Genomic DNA, 20835 nt, shown 5'->3' with positions numbered 1-20835 from the left:
GAGTGCAATTTCGCCAGGCGCTGGCGAATTTTCGCAGGGTCACTGTTGGTAAATTGGCGAAGTGGCAAAATGACATCACGCTGGCGAATTTTCGCCAGCGTTAGCCACTTCGCTGTTTAGTAAGCCATATGTTATAAATCTAGCCTATCACCCTATAAAAGGTAAAACATCCAGTGTTTTTTTGGGACTTAGAAAAATTTTCAACTTTTTTTTTAAAACTAGTATCTACTCTATTGCACTTCGCCTGGTTTACCCTGGCGAAGTCAACTCTGGCGAAAGAGGTAACGTTCATAAAAAAAAAAAAATAGTAAATTTGCGTAATTTTGCCCCTTCGCCAGAGTGCAATTTCGCCAGGCGCTGGCGAATTTTCGCAGGGTCGCTGTTGGTAAATTGGCGAAGTGGCAAAATGACATCACGCTGGCGAATTTTCGCCAGCGTTAGCCACTTCGCTGTTTAGTAAATTTGCCCCTATGGAAGATGACCTTTTCGTCATTTTGGATAATGGATCCCATACCTGTACTACTAGTATCCTATGGCTACTATTCAAAATTGCATCCCACTGCCAAACCCTTACTTACTTTTCATTTGTCAGATACATTTGCAGTTTCTCCTTAAACAACTGCGTAGGCACATTTGCCACAGATAGACAAGTATTGGGATAATGGGGTGTAGAACTAACACAGGTTGGCACATAGGCTTGGTTTTTAAAGTTTTTATTTCCTTAACTGTAATCAGAATTCTGATTTGGCTTCATGTCAATGCAGGCCTGAAAAATTAATGCACAATGTATAATCAGTCTCAGCATTTCTTTTTTAAATCTGGTTATTTGCTGTTACTAAAGCCAGACATGACTGGTTGCTATTAGTAACCTCTTCAGTTTAAACAATACCCATGCTACTGAATAATAGCCATAATAGATGTCAAGGGCTCTAATTGTCCTTTAAAACATTCTCTTCAAGTAAATGAAAGCATTGTAAATTGAAGATGAACGGCATGTTTGCTGATTTCCTATTAAACTCAGGCTGAAATTTGTTGGTGCAGTCAGTAACTATGTATGAAATTAAATATAAACCTAGAATTAGGTGGCATAATATAATGACATCTCCTCAAAATAGAGAAATTTAAGTTTTTTTTATTTTTAAATTATTGATTCCTGACTCCAAGGATGAGTTTACATTAGAAGTTGCAAATCAGATTCACTACATTAAATCAGTTCAAAGATTTTCCAGACAGAACTTGTTCCAGTGATAAATGCTTTATTGTAAATATTAAATATATTCGCTCAGACTTAGAACAGATCATTGGATTGAAGGAACTTCAGGAATATAGATGAGTATTGCTGGAAACAGAGAAACCTGATACTGGAGGGAGGAATAAAAAAAAGTATTTGATATCATTGCTCTGAGGCCGTATTTAAGTTGCACTTGCAAATACCGTATATACTCGAGTATAAGCCGACCCGATTATAAGCCGAGGTACCTAATTTTACCTACGAAAACTGGGAAAACTTATTGACTCTAGTATAAGTCTAGACACAACTACAGCCCTGTCTCCCAGCAGCGCACATTCTGCCAAAGCGACCCCCCCAGCGATCAACCGGAATTCTTTGCAAAGCTGAGGGTGACAGAGAATTGCCAAACGGATTACTGTGTGCATTGTCCCACTGTCCCACTACCATGTGCAGAGGGTGCTGTTTGATATTGCCATCACTGTTAATCTTTCGTATAACCAACAGAGGGCGCTGTGTGATATTGCAGTCACTGTTATTCTTTCATATAACCAACAGAGGGCGCTGTGTGATATTGCAGTCACTGTTAATCTTTCATATAACCAACAGAGGGCACTGTTATTCTTTCATACAACCAACAGAGGGCGCTGTGTGATATTGCAGTCACTGTTAATCTTTCATATAACCAACAGAGGGCACTGTTATTCTTTCATACAACCAACAGAGGGCGCTGTGTGATATTGCAGTCACTGTTATTCTTTCATATAACCAACAGAGGGCGCACTGTTATTCTTTCATATAACCAACAGAGGGCACTGTGTGATATTGCAGTCACTGTTATTCTTTCATACAACCAACAGATGGCGCTGTGTGAAATTGCAGTCACTGTTATTCTTTCATACAACCAACAGATGGCGCTGTGTGATATTTCAGTCACTGTTATTCTTTCATATAACCAACAGAGGGCGCTGTGTGATATTGCAGTCACTGTTAATCTTTCATATAACCAACAGAGGGCGCACTGTTATTCTTTCATACAACCAACAGATGGTGCTGTGTGATATTGCAGTCACTGTTATTCTTTCATATAACCAACAGAGGGCGCTGTGTGATATTGCATCACTGTTATTCTTTCATATAACCAACAGAGGGCGCACTGTTATTCTTTCATATAACCAACAGAGGGCATTGTGGGATATTGCAGTCTCTCCCCAAGTGAACTGTTGGTATAGGAATGATAAAAAGTGACTGCAATCTCAGCTACTTAGGTCGGGTACCGCTGACCCGAGTATAAGCCGAGGTAGACTTTTTCAGCACATTTTGGATGCTGAAAAACTCGGCTTATACTCGGGTATATACGGTATGCCTTTATTGGCTGCTGTTGCAAGTGCTATTTTAGCTGTGATCGATACCAAATTCTCTGCATATAAACTATCGGGCTGAATACTGGTCTGTTCATACCCTGAAATATAAAATGTGGAATATAACACAATTTAGCAAAAAATTGCATTGAAATCCATTTTTCAAAACAGCAAACTTTTGAATTCTGACACGGCTTCACCTGTTGTCTGTTTACAAGATGCCCCAAGTCATGTGACTTGTGCTCTAATAAACTTTAGTCACACTTTACTGCTGCACTGCAAGCTGGAGTCATATCACCACCCTCCCTTCCCCCTCCAGCAGCTAACAGAACAATGGGGATGTAACAAGATCATAGCTCCCTGACACAAGATAACAGTTCCCTGGTAGATATGAGAATAGCATGTAATAGTAAAAATCCAAGTCCCATTTACATAAAGTAGGAGGAAACAATGGCTTCACTGAAAGTAGTTCCACTATGAAGTACTGGCTCTTTCTGAAAGAACATGACCAGGCAAATGACCTGAGATGGCTGCCTACATCCCAATATTACAACTAAAACAATACAGTCATTGGTTTAAGAATACATTTTTAAATTGTAGAATGAATTATGTGCAATGGACACAGTGTTATTTAATAATAAAAATGATACTGTTAAAATCAAGTCCTTGATAAAGACCATACCGTGGGCTGAAACCTTGGACACACAATTGTGCTGAATAAAATACTGTAATTCATTAGAAATGGAGTGCTGGTCCATCTAAATACTATATACATAAGTATGTATTGCTGTTTTGCATAATAAACCATTTAATTTTATTTTTTCAGCGACACAAGTACATTGTACAAGCTACAGTGCTATATAAAAGCTGGCCACTTACAGAGAGCCAGGCAGCATTCATTGAAAGTCTAAAGGATCAGGAGAAACTGGACATGAAAGGTAGGCTGCTATAGTATCTCTGATTGCTTTCATTATTGTAGCTTGGTTACTTTTTTATTATGTCGCAAACCATGAGGATTTTTAGTTTCAAGGTCCCCATTTCATATAAATAATGAATGGATGAAAAGTATTTCCAACAAAAAGACCCCTGATCTTATTAAAAAAAATACTACAAAGAAGTAACACAAACTGAATCTGAATGAAAGTCAAAAGTAAAGGTACAATATGTGTACAGTGTTGCCACACTTGTGTACAGCTATGGGTTCTGTTATCCAGAGTTCTCAGGACCTGGGGTTTTCCAGATAACAGATATTTCCATAATTTGGATCATACCTTAAGTCTACTAGAAAAGCATGTAAACATTAAATAAACTCAATAGGCTGTTTTTCCTTCCAATAAGGAATTGGTGGGAGGCACCATTTTTACCTCTAAAATGAATGAATTAGAATTATTTTGTATACCATTAAAGGGAAATACCACCAATACTCATCCTGACTCAAAGGTTCCCCAGTTCTACCCTACCTGATGCAGAACTGCACACTGGGGTTTGCAGCCATTATATTTGTGTCTCTGATATGACCAGGCCACAAACCTCACTGTTCAGTTTTTATGCACAGATGGGGGAACAGTCACCTTGGACAGAGTCTGTGGTTTAAACCCCCTTGAGGTTTGTTCCCCTTTAACACTAAAGCTATGTTTTCCACATCACTTATCTTTTAGATAGTGTACTATGTAATTAAAGCTTATTTTGTCTTTTTCATATATTTGTAAACTATATGTTAAATGCAGTATATTAATGTCATCGGAACAGGACTTTGTCCTAAATAATCTTTTTAGCTACTAATTATTTTGCATTCAGGTTCATATAAAACTGAACCCTTTAATTATATGATCTGCTTGATAACAAGTGGGAAGTTTAGCATTCTCTTCTTTGCTTTCATATAATTTGCACTATAATTTGACTAAGAAAACTTCTATTTTCAGTCATTTATTTTTATCCTCTGTTGTTATTATCATATGGGACTGTTAGTACCTGTGGTTTGTCTTAAATTTCAAAACTCATCATCATCATTTATTCATATAGCGCTCATCAATTAATGTATACATTAGCAGAATTCCATGAAGTAGGTGCACAAATGTAAAATTGCCTTGATATTGTAGGGATGTGAAAATGTTAGACACCCTTACACTTTACAGACAGGCACATCCCTAGTAATATGGACACCTCAGTGGGTCCTTATGGGGTATAAAAGGTTTAGGAACCATGTGCTCTGGATCCATTGCTTTAGCCCAACCAAGCAGGCTGGAAGGGAATGGGTAGTGTCGACCCTAGGCGCCTTGGCCCTAGTAATTAGACAGCTATACTCAATTATAGATCATTCTAGGAGTGATAAAGAGGTTATTTAGTTGAGCAGCTCAAGGCTCCGCTGAGGAGATTAGAGGGATTAAAATCCCAAGCGCCGGATTTCTTTTCCGGCTGTCCCTAGGCCGCGCGGTCCGACCAGGCGGCTGCACGGTCCTAGCGCCCGCCTTCCCAGCGCGCCGGCGGAAAAACGCTGGCGCAGCTGGTGTAGTTGAATGGGGACGCGAACGTCCCCATAATGCGGCTGGGCGGCATGCCGCCCCTATTTTTTGCCGCCCTAGGCCCGGGCCTATGCGGCTTTGCCGCAAATCCGGGCCTGAATATCCCAGGGTATTACTGACCCAGAGTAAGGAACCAAGTGTTGAGATAGGGATGTTCCCCTAGTCTGCCACTGGAAGATATCCTGAAAACTGGGCAATACCCATCACACGCTGTCAACTTACTCTCTGCTGTATATTCCCTAGCCTGTGGGGATTCAGCCTATACGTGCTGTGAGTATATGCTTCCTTTATGCTGCTGTGTATGTTCTAGGCTCCATTGTGGATCAATGTGCTGAATGATCTATGTGCTATGTTCAATAAACACAGTTCTATGTTTAACCGTTAAAGAACTACTGGCGCCCATCATTGTGCTATCGCACCCAGTTACACTACACCCTGCCTCCACCGCGTTGCGAGGGCTTGCCCCTGAGAAAGAGAGCTCATCTGTGGTATCAGCCCACAAAGGAAAGTAGCTAGAACTGCCCTCGCACAAGGCAGTTTACTATAGCACTACAATATAATAAACTGGCTTCAGAGGAAATCTAGAGATATCCATCCTGTTGGGGTGTTAATGGTGCTACATTGCTGGGTTTATAACTGCCATAACTGGTTGGTGCCATCCTCCTGTTTTGTAAGAACATTGTAAGCCTGATAGACTTGTTATCAAGATTGCTTAGGACATGGGGTTTTCCAGATAATGAATCTTTGCTTAATTTGTATCACCATATTTTGTCTGCTAGAAATCATTAAACAGTATATAAACCCAATTTAGCCAATAAGGCTTAATTATATCTCAGCAGAGTACAAGGTACTGTTTTATTATTACAGAGAAAAAGAAAATCAGTTTTAAAGATGTGAATTATTTAATTAAAATGAAGTCTATGGGAGATGGCCTTCCTGTAATTCAGAGCTTTCTAGATAACGGATCCTATACTTGTACATCGATTAAACATTTTCAATGGTTTGAAAGTTATTTGTAAATGTAATTGCTATTAAAACCAGTATCTGCCTGTTTACATTCTCCACACTCCTGGCTCAGACTCCTTAAATAATACTGGAGGATTGACTTCATGGGGGTATTTACTAAAACTCAAATTTATATAATTTTTTTTATTAAAACAAAGTTGACCCAACTCTCCTCCACGAATTGAACTCATTAATCAAAAAATCAGCTCAAAAAAGTCAGTGTGGGAAAAGTCTCCACAAAATTGTGTGACAACTCGATTTGTACGGATTATATTGCGAGTTTGACGCCCAAAACGCTCCATTTTTCTTTTAGTTGTCACCTGAAAATCCCAATTTATTGGGGTTATTGTACAAGTCAGATTTTTAGCATCTTAACATGGAGTCATGGGAGATGAACTTCCTGTAATTTGGAGCTTTTCGGGATAATGGATCCCATACCTGTCATTAACCTAGCCATGTCTAGAGATTTTGCTTCACTAGTAAAAAGTTCTTATAGATTCCTTTTTGTTAACCAAACTCCAGTTCAACTTTGGTGCATTAGAGTAATAATACACAACAACCAAATCCATTAGTATTGAACATGAAGCTCCAATGGCTTGGCTAAAACTGTATCACCAGTAATACAGCAAATCTTTGCAAGGAGAAAAATGATTTAGTATTTCATTTCCAGTAATGGTTCTGAAATTATTATATATATGTTGTAATGCAGTTTCGTTAATTGCTTGAATTCATCTCCACAAGCCTGCATGAACATGAGAAAGTCCACATTACATTTTTTTAAATAGTGACAGCAAGTGATAATGAGATAAAAATGTGCAATGTATTTCCCGTATAATTAGAAGTACAAATGGGATATTTTAAGCAGCATATAATGAAGCTAATAAAGTATTGGCATTGACTCTGGAGATATATACTACTAGCTTATGTACTTATTCCTATAATCAGTTTGTATTAAATGTACTATATTATGCATGGGATTTGTTAAAAAATATATTCTGTGTCTCATGCTACGTATGTGCTATACAATCCAAGCTCCAGAATCCAAAAGTGCTGTTTTTTGGTCGCAGGTTTATCAAAATTGAAATTTTCAAGTTTTTTTTTAAACTTATTTAAGGAGAATCTCAAAAATTCCAATTGTTTACAAAAAGTCGAAAAAACAAATGGAAATCAGCAAAAACTCATTCTATTCTTCATTTTCAATTTTTGAAATAAACTCAAAAACCCAAATTGGAAAAGTAGCTTGCAATTTGAAAATATAACTCTCATTGACTTCTACATAAACTTGCTTGCTTTAAGATGGCAACGTTTTTTTTATTGAGTTTTTTGTGTTTTCACAGATCTCAAAAATTCGAGTTTTTTTAAACTTTAATCTGAATTTGCAATAAAGCGAGTGGTCCTGCTTAGCTGTGACCAGTTCATGTTTGACTGCAAGTATCCCTCCAGTCTTGCAGCCAGTCACATGGAGAGTTCATGACCAGGTTTAAAGGTATACAACAAGAGACAGTATCAGATATTTTACTCTATGTTCAGGGTGATTGGCCAAGTACAACAATGATTATTTATGCATACTTCCCAACTGTCCTGTTTTTCGAAGGGACAGTCCCGATTTTGACAGCTCAAACCGCAGTCCTGGGTTTGTTACTAACTTTCTCTGTAATCTCCTGCACTGTACAGCCTAAAAAAAGTTTCTGACTTTTGGCAGAGAGCCCAGAATAGATACTTAGATACTTTTGTAACAATATAAGATAATCAGGTCTCTTGGGAAAACTTAGACTCACAGCTTAAATGACAATTCACCGTCATTAGCAAAACTGCAATAACACATAAAAACCACAGAAATGTGTTCAGACTTTCATAACCTGCCAAATTTTGTAAAATGAACATGGTAATCAGGGGGTGTGGCCACAAAAACGGGCATGGTCAAAAAAATGTCCAAAATGTTGGGAGGTATGTTTATGCATAATTTTGTTTAGTAGCATTTACTTATTCTTTTTGATTTTATAACCCCCTTCTTGTGGAAAGGTACAAGACTCTCTTGTTTAAATGTATAACTACAGTTTTACAGGTTTCTTTTCCACCTGGATGCCTGCAAGGAATAGAATAAGGAAAATAACTAGGTACAGTTTCTTTCTTTGCAGAACCTAGACTGCACAATCAATAGCGAGGGAAAGGCATGATCCACCCTCTGCTGACCCCCCAATCCCTTTAATGTTTGCTCTGCTTCAGTTACCAATAGCAACCAGCATTTTCTTTCATTATTCTCCCTCTGGACCTGTAGAGATGATGAAATCTTTTATTGAGCATTATTTCTTAAGAATTACAACCCAGATGTTGCCTAATCATTCAACTCACTATGTTAAAGAATGCTGAAATATGTAGTACAGTATGAGTACATATGGTTGGATCACCTTTAAGACTCTGTAGTCTACTTATGACCTACATAAGCACCTAAAAACCGTGTATTTAAGTCCATCTCAGGACACAGAGGGTATCTTGCACTTCCGCTGGTGTGGTTTGGTGCAGATGTTTAGTTCAGGCCTAATACTTAATATATATGTTCATGTACCATGCCTGAGGAAGGAAAAGCATTCATTTCATATTCTATTTAAATTTGCCAGTGAAAGGTAAATGTCCACTCTACATTTTCCTCCAGTTTACATGGTACAACTACGTGCTACTATGTTCATGTTGAGGTACAGGTGCACTGCATCTTTAAAAAAATTGTAAAAGTGACCATGGATATATACTCTAAGGGCACATTTCTTATAGTGTGAAATTAGAGCTCACCACAGTAAAATTCCACCACTCTATTGATTCCTATGGGATTTTTAGAAGGATATTTATCAATGGGTGAAAGTTAGACTTCAATGTTTGATATATATGCCTCTAAAAATACCATAGGAATGAATACAGAGTGGCGGAATTTTACTATGGTGAGTTCACACTTTGAAAAGTCTGCCCCATGAAACCTTTATTAAACTATGTGATGTTTATATATACAGGTATGGGACCTGTTATCCAGAATGCTCGGGACCTGGGGTTTTCCTGATAACGGATCTTCCGTAATTTGGGTCTTCATGCCTTAAGTCTACTAGAAATTCATTTAAACATTAAATGAACCCAATAGGCTGGGTTTGCTTCCAATAAGGATTAATTTTATCTTAGTTATGATCAAGTACAAGCTACAGTTTTATTATTACAGTGAAAAAGGAAATCATTTTTAAAAATGTGTATTATTTGGATAAAATGGAGTCTATGAGAGACATCCATTCCGTAATTCGGAGCTTTCTGGATATTGGGTTTCCGGATAAGGGATCCTTTACCTGTATATATAAATTAATTTACCAGACATAAGTTTCAACACTGGCTTCATTAGAAAGTCACCACTGCCATCTACAGGATTTTTTTTATTAAATAACATAAAATAAATGCTTCACAGGCTGAATCGATATAATAAAATGCTAGATTTTTCCCATGGTAAGATAAATAGATAATTATAGATGATTAATGCACATTACCTTGTTTAGCTTCATCGGGCAACCTTTTAAAATGAGTGTTTTAAATTGCTTTAAAAGAAAGCAAGTGTAAATCCTGTGTATGACCTTGCAGCATGAAACAAACAGTAATCAGTGTATTATGCAAGTAAAATATATTTTTGTCCTTTGTTAGAAGAATAGGAGGAAATTAAACTCCAGGCTGTTATAAGAACTTATCCTTCACACGGCTCTTTAAAGAGCAGGATAGCAAATCAGTACAGAACCAAGGACACCATTGAATTTACCATTTAATTTTACATATATGGGACCTGTTAACCAGAATGCTCGGGACCTGAGGCTTTGCAGATAATGGATCTTTCTGTAATTTGTATCTTCATACCTTCAAGTCTACAAGATCATATAAACCCAATAGGCTGGTTTTGCTTCCAATAAGAATTAATTATATCTTAGTACAAAGGTACTGTTTTATTAATATAGAGAAAAAGGAAATCATTTTTAAAAATTTGTATTATTTGGATAAAATGGAGTCTAAGGGAGATGGCCTTCCCGTAATTCAGAGCTTTCTGGATAACGGATCCCATACCTGTATTTGTTTCACTATGAGTACAGTATGTCAAAATAATGATTTCATTTCCAGACCAGACCAGTGATTTGATAACAATTGTCGGTAGAAGTTCTGATCACTGCACTACAGTTTATACAACAGTTTGTACAACTGCACTTACAAAATGCAAATTACAAAAAAATTGTGGATGCCCAGTTGGTGGGCTGTCATGTCCGTAACTTCAACTTCCCTCATATAGCCTCTGGCGTTCAAGTAACCCACAATTCAACCTCCCTGAAATTGTAGGGAGGGGGACCTATGCCTCTACAGTAAAACAAAAAATACCTCCTATACTTTGACTTCTCCAATTATTTGTCAGTAAGGTGATGGGTCAGAAGTAGAACTTGTAGCAGTTAATTTTGCTTTTAACTAGAGTCTGGTCAAGTTAAGACAAGCTTTTTTCATAAAACGTCTATTCCTCCAATTTCCATAAATCATTTTGCATTTGTCCCCTCCCCCCCACTCCTGGAATAACAATCGTAGGCATGCAATAAATACAGAGCCCTCTTGCAACATTTTCTGGCACTGCTGTTTAAATGATAACAAAGCTTGGGCATCCAAGGGGAAGCCTAAGGAGTAAACCCAGCCTGCTCCTAATGAATACATCACTGCCAAACATAGCTAATTCTGTATGGTAAGGTGCAAGATTAAGGGTGCAACCCATGGGGTACTTGCTGTTTTTTTACCAGTTACTGTATATCTATTTGAATAAACCTTTACTGTTATTGATATCCATTTACCTTTTATATTTTTATGTCACTCACAGTATACAATGTGTGTTTTTGTACATAATATAGATAAACATGAGGATATGACAGACTTTTCCAGCAGCAACGAAAGCCAAAAATCTTTTGGAACTCCAAAAACTGCCAAAAAAGGAAAAGAAAAGGCAACAGAGAAGCCGGACAAGTCTGCTAAAGAACGAGAAAGACTTCAGTCAGCCGGTACCTCTAGACCTGAATCCAGAGTTGTACGTATGGCATAATCATTTACCTTACTGAGTAATACCTCTATAAACATCCACACAGTGCATTATACATTCTTATGTCCGTAACCACAACTGTACATCCCTCAAGGATCTATCAAGCTTCTCCTGCCTGTGTTTATGGCACATTATTTGATCCTAAAGCATCACATTGTCCAGAAGAGCTGAGAATGGAGAAAGACACTTTGCAAAATGGAACTGTATCAGAAAGGTTTTCCTTTAATACAGTGCAGGTGGGAATTGGGTGGGGTGATAGTTTATTGGCTGAATAGGCAACTGGTCCTCCTGTAGAGTGTTGCCCTATTCTGTGTTAACTTGCAGAATGTTTTGTAAGGGTTGAACTTTACAGATTTTCTTAAACTAAATTGTTATGCAACTATGTATCAGATGATACTTCCCCCAATATGTAATAAAGAGTCATTACATTTGCTCACATGCAGTAACCCATAGCATTTTACAAGATGTTTGCTTTTAAATAGGTAACCAGTAAATGGTACCTTCTGTCTGGACACTACCCTGGTTACTGCATCTGGGAAAAGTACCTGTTATGACATAACTCAATTTATATTTTATGATGCTAAGTGCTTTAAGAATGAAAACAATGAATGGCCAAAATTTGCATTAATGTGAATTCTGAAGGTGTTATTTCAGTCCACTTTAAATTAAGTAGTACACTAAAATAAATTATTGTCACGTTGTTGAGGATTTTCTTGCCTTGTATGGGACTGTTCAGCCTCGTTATATTGGAAGGATTGACCTAAATAAGTTTATAACTGCTCCAACATGAACATTGAATCCCCAACCCATCCGTTGAACTTATGGCTGCAAATACATTTTTCAATATATAACTTTATTTAAAATTTCCTGTGCAACTGAGTTTGTGATATGTATTTTTTAAGTCGTAGTGTCAAGTTTTTTCTGTTGATGAACGCAGGTTTAAAGGGAAGAGCATTCTCTATTAAAAAGAAATCTCATAAAACAACCCATACCTAAAACACTGTGAAAAGGTAGACAAGGGCGCCAAACAGGAATGTAATGTGTACTAGTTCTTTGCTTTGCAATTAATGAGATATGTTTCACAAGTTGTTCTTTCAGGTTGCCTTGGATTTATTGATTTGTATACAGGTATGGGGCCTGTTATCCAGAATGCTCAGGATCTGGGGTTAATATAATAATATAAATTTAAGCTTTTTGAAAAGTAAACATAATTTCAAGCAACTTTGCAACATACATCAATTAAAAAATATGCAGACTTTTCATGATTTTTTAAAGTTTCTTTTAGCACTTGGCATTACCAAGACAGCGTAACATTGTAATGTCATAATTTGGTCTAACATTATGTCAACATACTGTTTGAAAACTGTATAATCATATCAGTACACAATCCTAGTACTAGTATATATCTACCCAATGACCCCATACCTTTTCAAATTTGTCGGGCAGCCCTCTTGCTTCATAGGTCAATTTTATTAATGGAAGCATACTATTTACCAGGTTGAGCCACTGTTTAATTGCGGGGGGTTTGGGTTGTAGCCAGTGCAGAATAATAACTTTCCTTGCATAGAATAATAAGGTCATATACAGTATTCTGGTGTGATTGTGGAGAACTAGCTACTACACCCAGTAGGCATGCTTCTGGGGATAACACTTGCGGTAATCTAGATGCTCATAGAGGCAGTGGACCACTTTCCACCAGAATTTTAGGTTTTCTGGGCACTCCTAGAGAATATTAATGTAGTCTGCAAATGGCTGGTGACATCTTGGGCAAGCTGAGGATTCGGTAGGGAAGACCCTATGTAGTCTTGTAGGGGAATAGTAGTAGAAGTGTAAGATCTTGAAACTAATTAGTCTGTCTCTTGTTGAGATGAGCTAGTTGTAAGCATTTTCAGTGGCTTCTTCCCAAATATACTCTGGGTAGTGCACTTTTTACGATGGGCCAGTTGGAAAGGAGAGACCTTCACCCTCCATCAGGTTTTTATATAGGATGATACCAACTTCTGTGGACTTTCGTTATGAAGTAGGTTTCCAACGTCAAATTTGTGGTTTATCAGAATGTACCCACTGAATTGGGCTTTGAATGCATGTTACAATTGCATGTACCTAAATGGGTCTATGGGGGTATCTAGGAGTTTCTCCTGTAGTTGAGGTAAGGTAGGAAAGGCTCCTTGTTCCAACAAGTCTCCTAGTTTTTTAATCTGTCTACTTTGCTGAGCTGGATGACTACCGTTACTTTGTATCAGCAGCCATCTGTCCTTAGCCTGCATTCTCCAAACCCCACAATTTCCTGCACACATGAAAAAGGAAATAATATTTAAACATTTGGATTATTTGGATAAAATGCAGTCTGTGGGAGACAGCCTTTATGTAATTCAGAGCTTTCTGAATAACTGGTTTACGGATACATATAACATGTGCCACCCATGTGCCAGTCATAAAATAATTTGCTAATCATAAAGTGTTAGGGGTGGTTCACCTTCAAGTTAACTTTTATTATGTTGTAGAATGACCAGATACTTTTAAATTGGTCTTCATTATAATTTTTTTATAGTTTTTTTTCTTCTAACTCTTTCCAGCTCTGACCCCATCTAAAAGCAAATGCTCTGTAAAGCTACAAATGTATTGCTATTGCCAATTTTTATTACGCCTCTTTCTATGAAGGCCCTCTCCTTTTCATATTCCAGTTTCTTATTGAAATCAATGCATGGTTGCTGGGGTAATTTGGACCCTAGCAACCAGATTGCTAAAATTGCAAACTGGGCAGCTGCTCAATAAAAAGCTAGATAACCCAAAAAACACAAATAATAAATAATGAAACCCAGTTGCAAATTGTCTCAAAATATCACTGTCTACATCATACTAAAAGTTATCAACCACTTTACTGCATAATGCTACAGTAGTCTTTGTTTAAAGGAGGATTAAACCTTTGGGTTACTGTTGGTGCAGTTATCTATGTACAGCAGCCCCTACCACCCCAGGTCTGCCGACTCATCTTTCTTCCATTTTCTGAAGCTGTTTTTTAATTCGGTTTTACACAGCGAGAGCTAATCTGCATGCCCATTCATATTCAAGCAAATGCTGCCCTCTTGTGTTCTGATCATGATGCTCTGCGTAGAGTTTTAAAAAAATCTTATGGTGTTCAGGATAATGTTGTATTAAAGGGCCACTAAAAAGAAATTGATGTGTGTCCCTAGTGAAATCTGTTTTTCGTTTGCTGTAGGCCCAGCAGCAGTTAGAGTCACATAAGCCATGGTGGGTTCTGCGGCTGGTCAGCGAGGGAAGTGAAGCAGATACTGTAGAAGTAAAGAAAGATACTGAGCGAATTGATGAGATCAGAGCCATGAAACAAGCTTGGGAACTGGCAGAACCAGGAAGAGCCATCAAGGTAACTGTAGTCTGCATTATGGGTTATTAAACCTTCTTATTGACAGTGCTAACCTTTTCAACATACTGTATGTTATAGGCGCTTCAGTCACGTCTGAGGTACATCAATAATTATACACAAAAGGTGCCAAACGGTCAGACAGAAGATAATAAAAGCTCACAAGATCCACAAATATTGTCTGGGGATGATAGTAAGTGTTACTTATTGTATTGTATTCACATGTCCTATTCCACTGTTTGTTCTTTTACTTGCAGGTTAAACTACAAGACACTTGATCCTCTTGCTAGGCTCTGCTGCGGTACTCCCGTCTACTAAGCAAAGCAGCAGCCAATAGGAAGTCAGTTGATATTTTTGCCACTGCAGAGCACACTGACTTTAGAGCGCTCTAAAGTGAATGCCTACTCTCTTCCCATTGGCTGCTACCTTTATAATGGGGCATTGTTAATTGTTCCCCACTTTCTACTTTAAAAGAGACATTTTGTGTAAAAAATAAGAATGAACCAGTGCATTATACTCATTTAGGTATAGAAGTATTGTGCTTAAAAATGTAGTGTTTCAGTCTGATTTATTGAATATTTCTGCAAAAACCCTAATAATCCCTCCCTTCCACTTCGTGCTCCCTGAATTCCCAGGCTGTGCAGGGGAGCCGGTGGCACTCAGCTCACTGCACTGTAGGACAGTAACCAATCAGCAGCTAGCAGGACCTGATAGGGAACTGAAGCCTGTCTGTGCTTGTCTAACTGCAGGGCTGTGATTGGCTGTCCCCCTCTTACTGTGCTTCTGGCAGGGACTGCTAGAACACACCCACCCCTCATTTGAAACACATACAGGGACCAGAAAACATCTATAGGGAGCTCCAATAAAGGGGCAATTTCTAAAGATAATATTCATTTTTAGCACCATGTAAAAGCAACACCATATATTACTAAAAATTGCCTACAAAATTAGGGTTTTTTCATTTATCCTATATGTCTCCTTTAACTTTATAATTGGTATTTGCAGATTTCTAACAACAAGTGAAAGTGTTCCTTATATTTAACTTTCATACAGTGAATGAAAGAATTCAAAGGAGACCACTTTATATCAGCAACAGTGTTTATAATTCCACACATAAAGTAAAGGTGTGTATACTGTACCTGGGAAATACAGGGGGCTAATTTATCTTTTCGTGGTCAAACTGACAACACATTAGGCTAGATCTCACCTACTTCCCCAGTCCATGTCTAATTGGGCTCGTTCAGGTATTGCTGGGGCCCTGGATCTCTTAGGTCTGTGCTTGTGGTTCATGGCAAGTTCCACATTTGTTTTTAAACTGTTTTCTAAGAATATGTAAATATAAAAACAACTAGAATTGCTGAGTAATCAATGAAGACGTTTCACTACTCATCCGAGCAGCTTCTTCAGTTCAACTGACTGGTGTGGGAAGTTTTTGGCATATAGACTCTTCCACTAATCCAATCACAATGGCACATTGTAACTCTTCAAAGAGGTACATCTGAAGAAATTCACAGAGGTGTTGATTCTGTGTAGTTACTGTGATAGAATTATCCAATGTGTCATGCAACTCCTAGAAAGAGGTGTTACTTGTGAGAGTTGCATGAATGGACGTGTGAAGTGTTCTGAAACTACCGGGGTACAGATGTTAGAACAGCATTGTACGTAGCAGACAGGTGGTGTCGAAGGCCCCCGCCTCTGTTCAGGGATGGTTTCTCCATCTTGACATGAATCGCCTCTTTCACTCCTCGTTCAAACCAGCGGTCTTCTTTATCCAATATTTGGACCTTGCTATCTTCAAAGGAGTGTCCCTTGTCTTTTAGGTGTAGAGAGACAGCTGAGTTTTGCCCTGTAGAGTTCGCCCTCCTATGCTGAGCCATTCACTTGGTGAACAGTAGTTTTGTCTCCCCAATGTATAGATCACACGTCCATTCATGCAACTCTCACAAGTAACACCTTTCTAGGAGTTGCATGACACATTGGAAAATCCTATCACAGTAACTACACAGAGTCTACACCTCTGTGAATTTCTTCAGATGTCACCTCTTTGAAGAGTTACAATGTGCCATTGTGATTGGATTAGTGGAAGAGTTTATATGGCGAGAATTCCCCACACCAGTCAGTTGAACTGAAGAAGCTGCTCGGATGAGTAGTGAAACATCTTCATTGAGTACTCAGCAAGTCCAGTTGTTTTTAGATTTACCTATACTAGATATACCATGACCTGGATGAATGAAAATCTTCATAGTCGTTTTCTAAGGGGCCCATTTACTTAGCTCGAGTGAAGGAATAGAAGAAAAAAAACTTCGAATTTCGAATGTTTTTTTTGGCTACTTCGACCTTCGACTATGACTTTGAACGATTTGAACTAAAAATCGTTCCACCATTCGATAATCAAAGTACTGTCTCTTTAAAAAAAACTTCGACCCCCTACTTCGCTACCTAAAACCTACCGAGGTGCCATGTTAGCCTATGGGGAAGGTCCCCATAGGCTTTCTAACAATGTTTAGGTCGAAGAAAAATCGTTCGATCGATGGATTAAAATCCTTTGAATCGAACGATTCGAAGGATTTAATCGTTCGATCAACTATTTGCGGTAAATCCTTCGACTTCGATATTCGAAGTCGAAGGATTTACATTTTGGCAGTCAAATAGCGAGGGTTAATTAACCCTTGATATTCGACCCTATGTAAATCTGCCCCTAAGTGTTAAAGCCTAATATAAATATAACATTGTGCATTTGTAAATGACCTGAAGTTAAATGATCTATTTTCTACTAAATGATAAATATCCTATTCAAGAAATGTGGTTTTCTTTTCAATTCATATAGAGTGACTGAAAATGCAATGAAGATGTGATTGACTTCAACCGAGAAGAAACATATTTTCACGGTTTAACCTAGTTTGATGGGCCTTAGTCTAGCAGCTTTGAAGGCAGTGAAGAAATTAATTGGATTCATCACAGGGCAGTGGGCCTAATAGCCCACGAGCTGTGATCCAGAGCTAGGATTAAATTAACTATATTGAGTAGAGCATTTATATTTATGAAAAATAATCTAACTTTTGCATGCATCTTTACCCTCTTCATGTATGCCCTCTTACTTGAACAGAGTAAAAAGCAGAACATTCAGCATAATTACCATAAATTAAAAAGGACATTCTTATTGATTGAAAACGTATTTCTAGTAATGTTTCCATTGGGACTTGATTCAGTATATTGGAGCTGATACTTCCCTTCAGAAATAATTGTAGGGATCCATTGTTCCTTTAGTATGAATTTGCATTTGCAATAGATTTCATTTTCTGACATAAATCACAACATAAATAAACTTATGTTGATAAATATAGACATAGATAATACATATGGTACATGCATTTATGATTGAGATAAATTTGAATTGAAGTATACATTATTGTCTTGCAGCTATCGCATCTAACCTGATAAAAGAGACTCAGTCTGCTGACCCTACAGAACCTACTGTAAGCATTGTAATGCAACCTTTGGCCTTAACTCCCTTTATGAGGTTAGTTAACTAATTCACAGTAATAACATATTATAATGTAGATACATTTGCAATTAGGAATATCAGTGATTTCTCTATTTTCTTGTTTATTTTCTTTTAAACTAGGAAAACCAGATCTGAGCCAGAGTTAAGGGATGAGTTTGTTATTCATCAACAGGCAATGAAAAAAGCAGAGGAAATTCAAACGTTTAGACAATTACGGGAAGAAGTCGTAGCGCAAAGAAAGCAGGAACAAAATGCCAGGAATTTGCTAAAGAAAAAAGTTATACACATGTATGAAGATTTGCAGGTATCTGAGTACAAGTATTATTCTGGTAACTCGATGATGTCCATATTTGCAAAAGTCACGTGAAAATCCAACATTTTATTTATCTGCATTTAATGAGCTGTTTATATCAGAATGACCACTGTAATTATTGCATTCATTTCATATAAATGGTCCAAGCCAAACGAAAAACATCATTCTCCAACTATAGCTCTTTTCTGTATTTTCTATAGTTAAAATCAAAAAAAATTTATGCAGGGTTTGGGGTATGAAACTACTTTTGCCAAGGGGTCTGTATTCAGCAAGGCTTTTTTTTTTAATTGTAAAAGGTATTATTTCATTTATTTAGCCAGAGATGTAGATAAGGGCTAAATAACTCATGTGATGCACCCCAATCCACATGTTGCACCTTGAAGCGGGTCATGGATCTTAGGATATTAGAAGGGACTTCAAATATCCTCATATTTTACAACAGCGGGTACATTATTTTTTTATAATACACAGGTTTTAATGATTCATGTGACATAACTTACAACACTTAGCACCAATTATAACTAAGCACCTTTTACAAGAATATCATTTACAAGATATTCATGGCTCTGTATTATAAATATATATTTTTTTATTTATATAATGCTTTTTGTGTATGCAATGCTGTACATTAATCTGAAATAAAACTGTTAATAATATGGATATATATATATATATATATATATATATATATATATATATATATATATATATATATATATATATATATATATATATATATATATATAGTACACAAAAGCCATGAATCTCTTGTAAATTATATCCTTATAAATAGAGAGTTCTGATGTCATTTCTGTCACATGACTCACTGAAAAGTGTGTATTATAAAAAATAAAGTACCCCCAGTTGCAAAATATGAGGATATTAGAATTACCTCGGCGTTCCATGACCTGTATAAAAACACGAAGCCAAAGGCCTCGTGTTTTTATATGGTCATGAAACTCCTCGGTAACTTATAATATCCTTATATTTTACAAGAGGGGGTACTTTATTCACTATATAATATACAAGTTCTATTAATATACTGTACATTATAGCCTTATAAAGGATCTTAGTGATGTCATCAGTTATAATGGGTGCTTAATAATTTTTATTTCTGTCATATGACTAAAGATTAAGTTTGTGCATTATAAAAAAAATAATGTAATTCTGTTATAAAATATGAGGATATTAGAGATTATCTTGTGGTTCCATAGCTTGTAAAAAAGTACTCAACATCTAAATAACTTTATTTTTTTTACAAAAATTCCAACAGAATTTCATAGAAATCAATCAGTGCTTAGATTTTTTTTCTGCTGGCTGCAGACAGAACAATGGAAGCAAGCATCTGATTGGTTGCCATGGCATACTGCCTAGGTGAAAATTTGCCCAGTGTTGATAAATTACCCCCAGTGAACACATAGCAGGTTCAACAGTCAATATAATGAACTTTGATCTCATGGAAGGTTAATTTCTTTATCTCCAGCACAGAACTACAAATCACAGCAGCCTGGTAGAGGAAGGTGCTGAGAAAGGTTGAAAGCTCTATTCAAGTGGAGATAATTATTTAAACATAATGTTTTGTGGGTGTGTTTATTTTTGTAGATCTCCTTAGATAATGCTCGTGAGCAAATCCTCAGTGCCCGGGAGTCATACAGAAATACATTTTTGGAGGCTGAGCTGAAAAAACAAGAACAACTGACTGCTCAAGAGACGGCACCTCAGGCTGAACCAGAAAAGAGCCCGTCACAAAAAAGGAAAAGTGGCAGAAGCTCATCAAAGAAGAAGTAAAATGGGTGCAAGTACCAAACATTTACTGGAAGTTTTTTGTTACATATAAAGGAAATAAAGTAATTTACATTGATTGGTGTATATATTATTTCCATGCCTAAATTCAAATGCGGATTGATACTGGCAAGTGTTTACATTTTGTAACCATCCATGAAATGTTATATATACAGTATATTTATATATATATATATATATATATATATATATATATTATATATATATATATATATATATATATACAGGCCTGGACTGGGAGTCAATATAGGCCCTGTCATTCCAAGTACATAGAGGCCCCAACAGCCTCCTACCAGCCCAAACAGACCCCTACCAGCCCACTATATGGTAACTTTCTATGGAGCCGTACAGCAGCCCCTCTGGCATTTGCCAGAACCCACAGATTGCCAGTCCGGGCCTGCATATATATATATATATATATATATAGTAAAAGTAGGAGGGGATATATCCTGGATGGCAGATATATATCCCCTTCTTTAGGTTTTGAGTCATCCCTTTAAGAGACACCATATGGTTAACCAGGCAGAGGTGTGGCCTGGACATCCAATGGGTGTTATTAGCATTGTGAGCAGCAGGTGAATGTGTGGAAGTAGGAGCTGAATATTGGAATATTGCTTTGCTATCCACCTGTGG

General features: G+C 37.2%; 1 protein-coding gene across 1 annotated transcript in view; it reads left to right on the top strand.

The window, feature by feature from the left end:
- LOC108716692 (androglobin) overlaps window positions 1–20260 on the top strand; it is a 122205-nt gene extending 101945 nt beyond the window's left edge. Inside the window, exons 29-35 of the mRNA XM_018263054.2 lie at window positions 3416–3527; window positions 11015–11187; window positions 14420–14584; window positions 14663–14774; window positions 18002–18101; window positions 18207–18390; window positions 20002–20260. Coding sequence (XP_018118543.1) covers window positions 3416–3527; window positions 11015–11187; window positions 14420–14584; window positions 14663–14774; window positions 18002–18101; window positions 18207–18390; window positions 20002–20187 — 1032 coding nt within the window. The 3' untranslated portion in view covers window positions 20188–20260. The remainder of the gene's footprint in view (window positions 1–3415; window positions 3528–11014; window positions 11188–14419; window positions 14585–14662; window positions 14775–18001; window positions 18102–18206; window positions 18391–20001) is intronic.
- The last annotated feature ends 575 nt before the right edge of the window (window positions 20261–20835 follow it).

The sequence above is a fragment of the Xenopus laevis genome, chromosome 5L (genome assembly GCF_017654675.1).
Source record: "Xenopus laevis strain J_2021 chromosome 5L, Xenopus_laevis_v10.1, whole genome shotgun sequence".
NCBI lineage: Eukaryota > Metazoa > Chordata > Amphibia > Anura > Pipidae > Xenopus > Xenopus laevis.
This window is presented reverse-complemented; position numbering and strand designations above follow the sequence as displayed.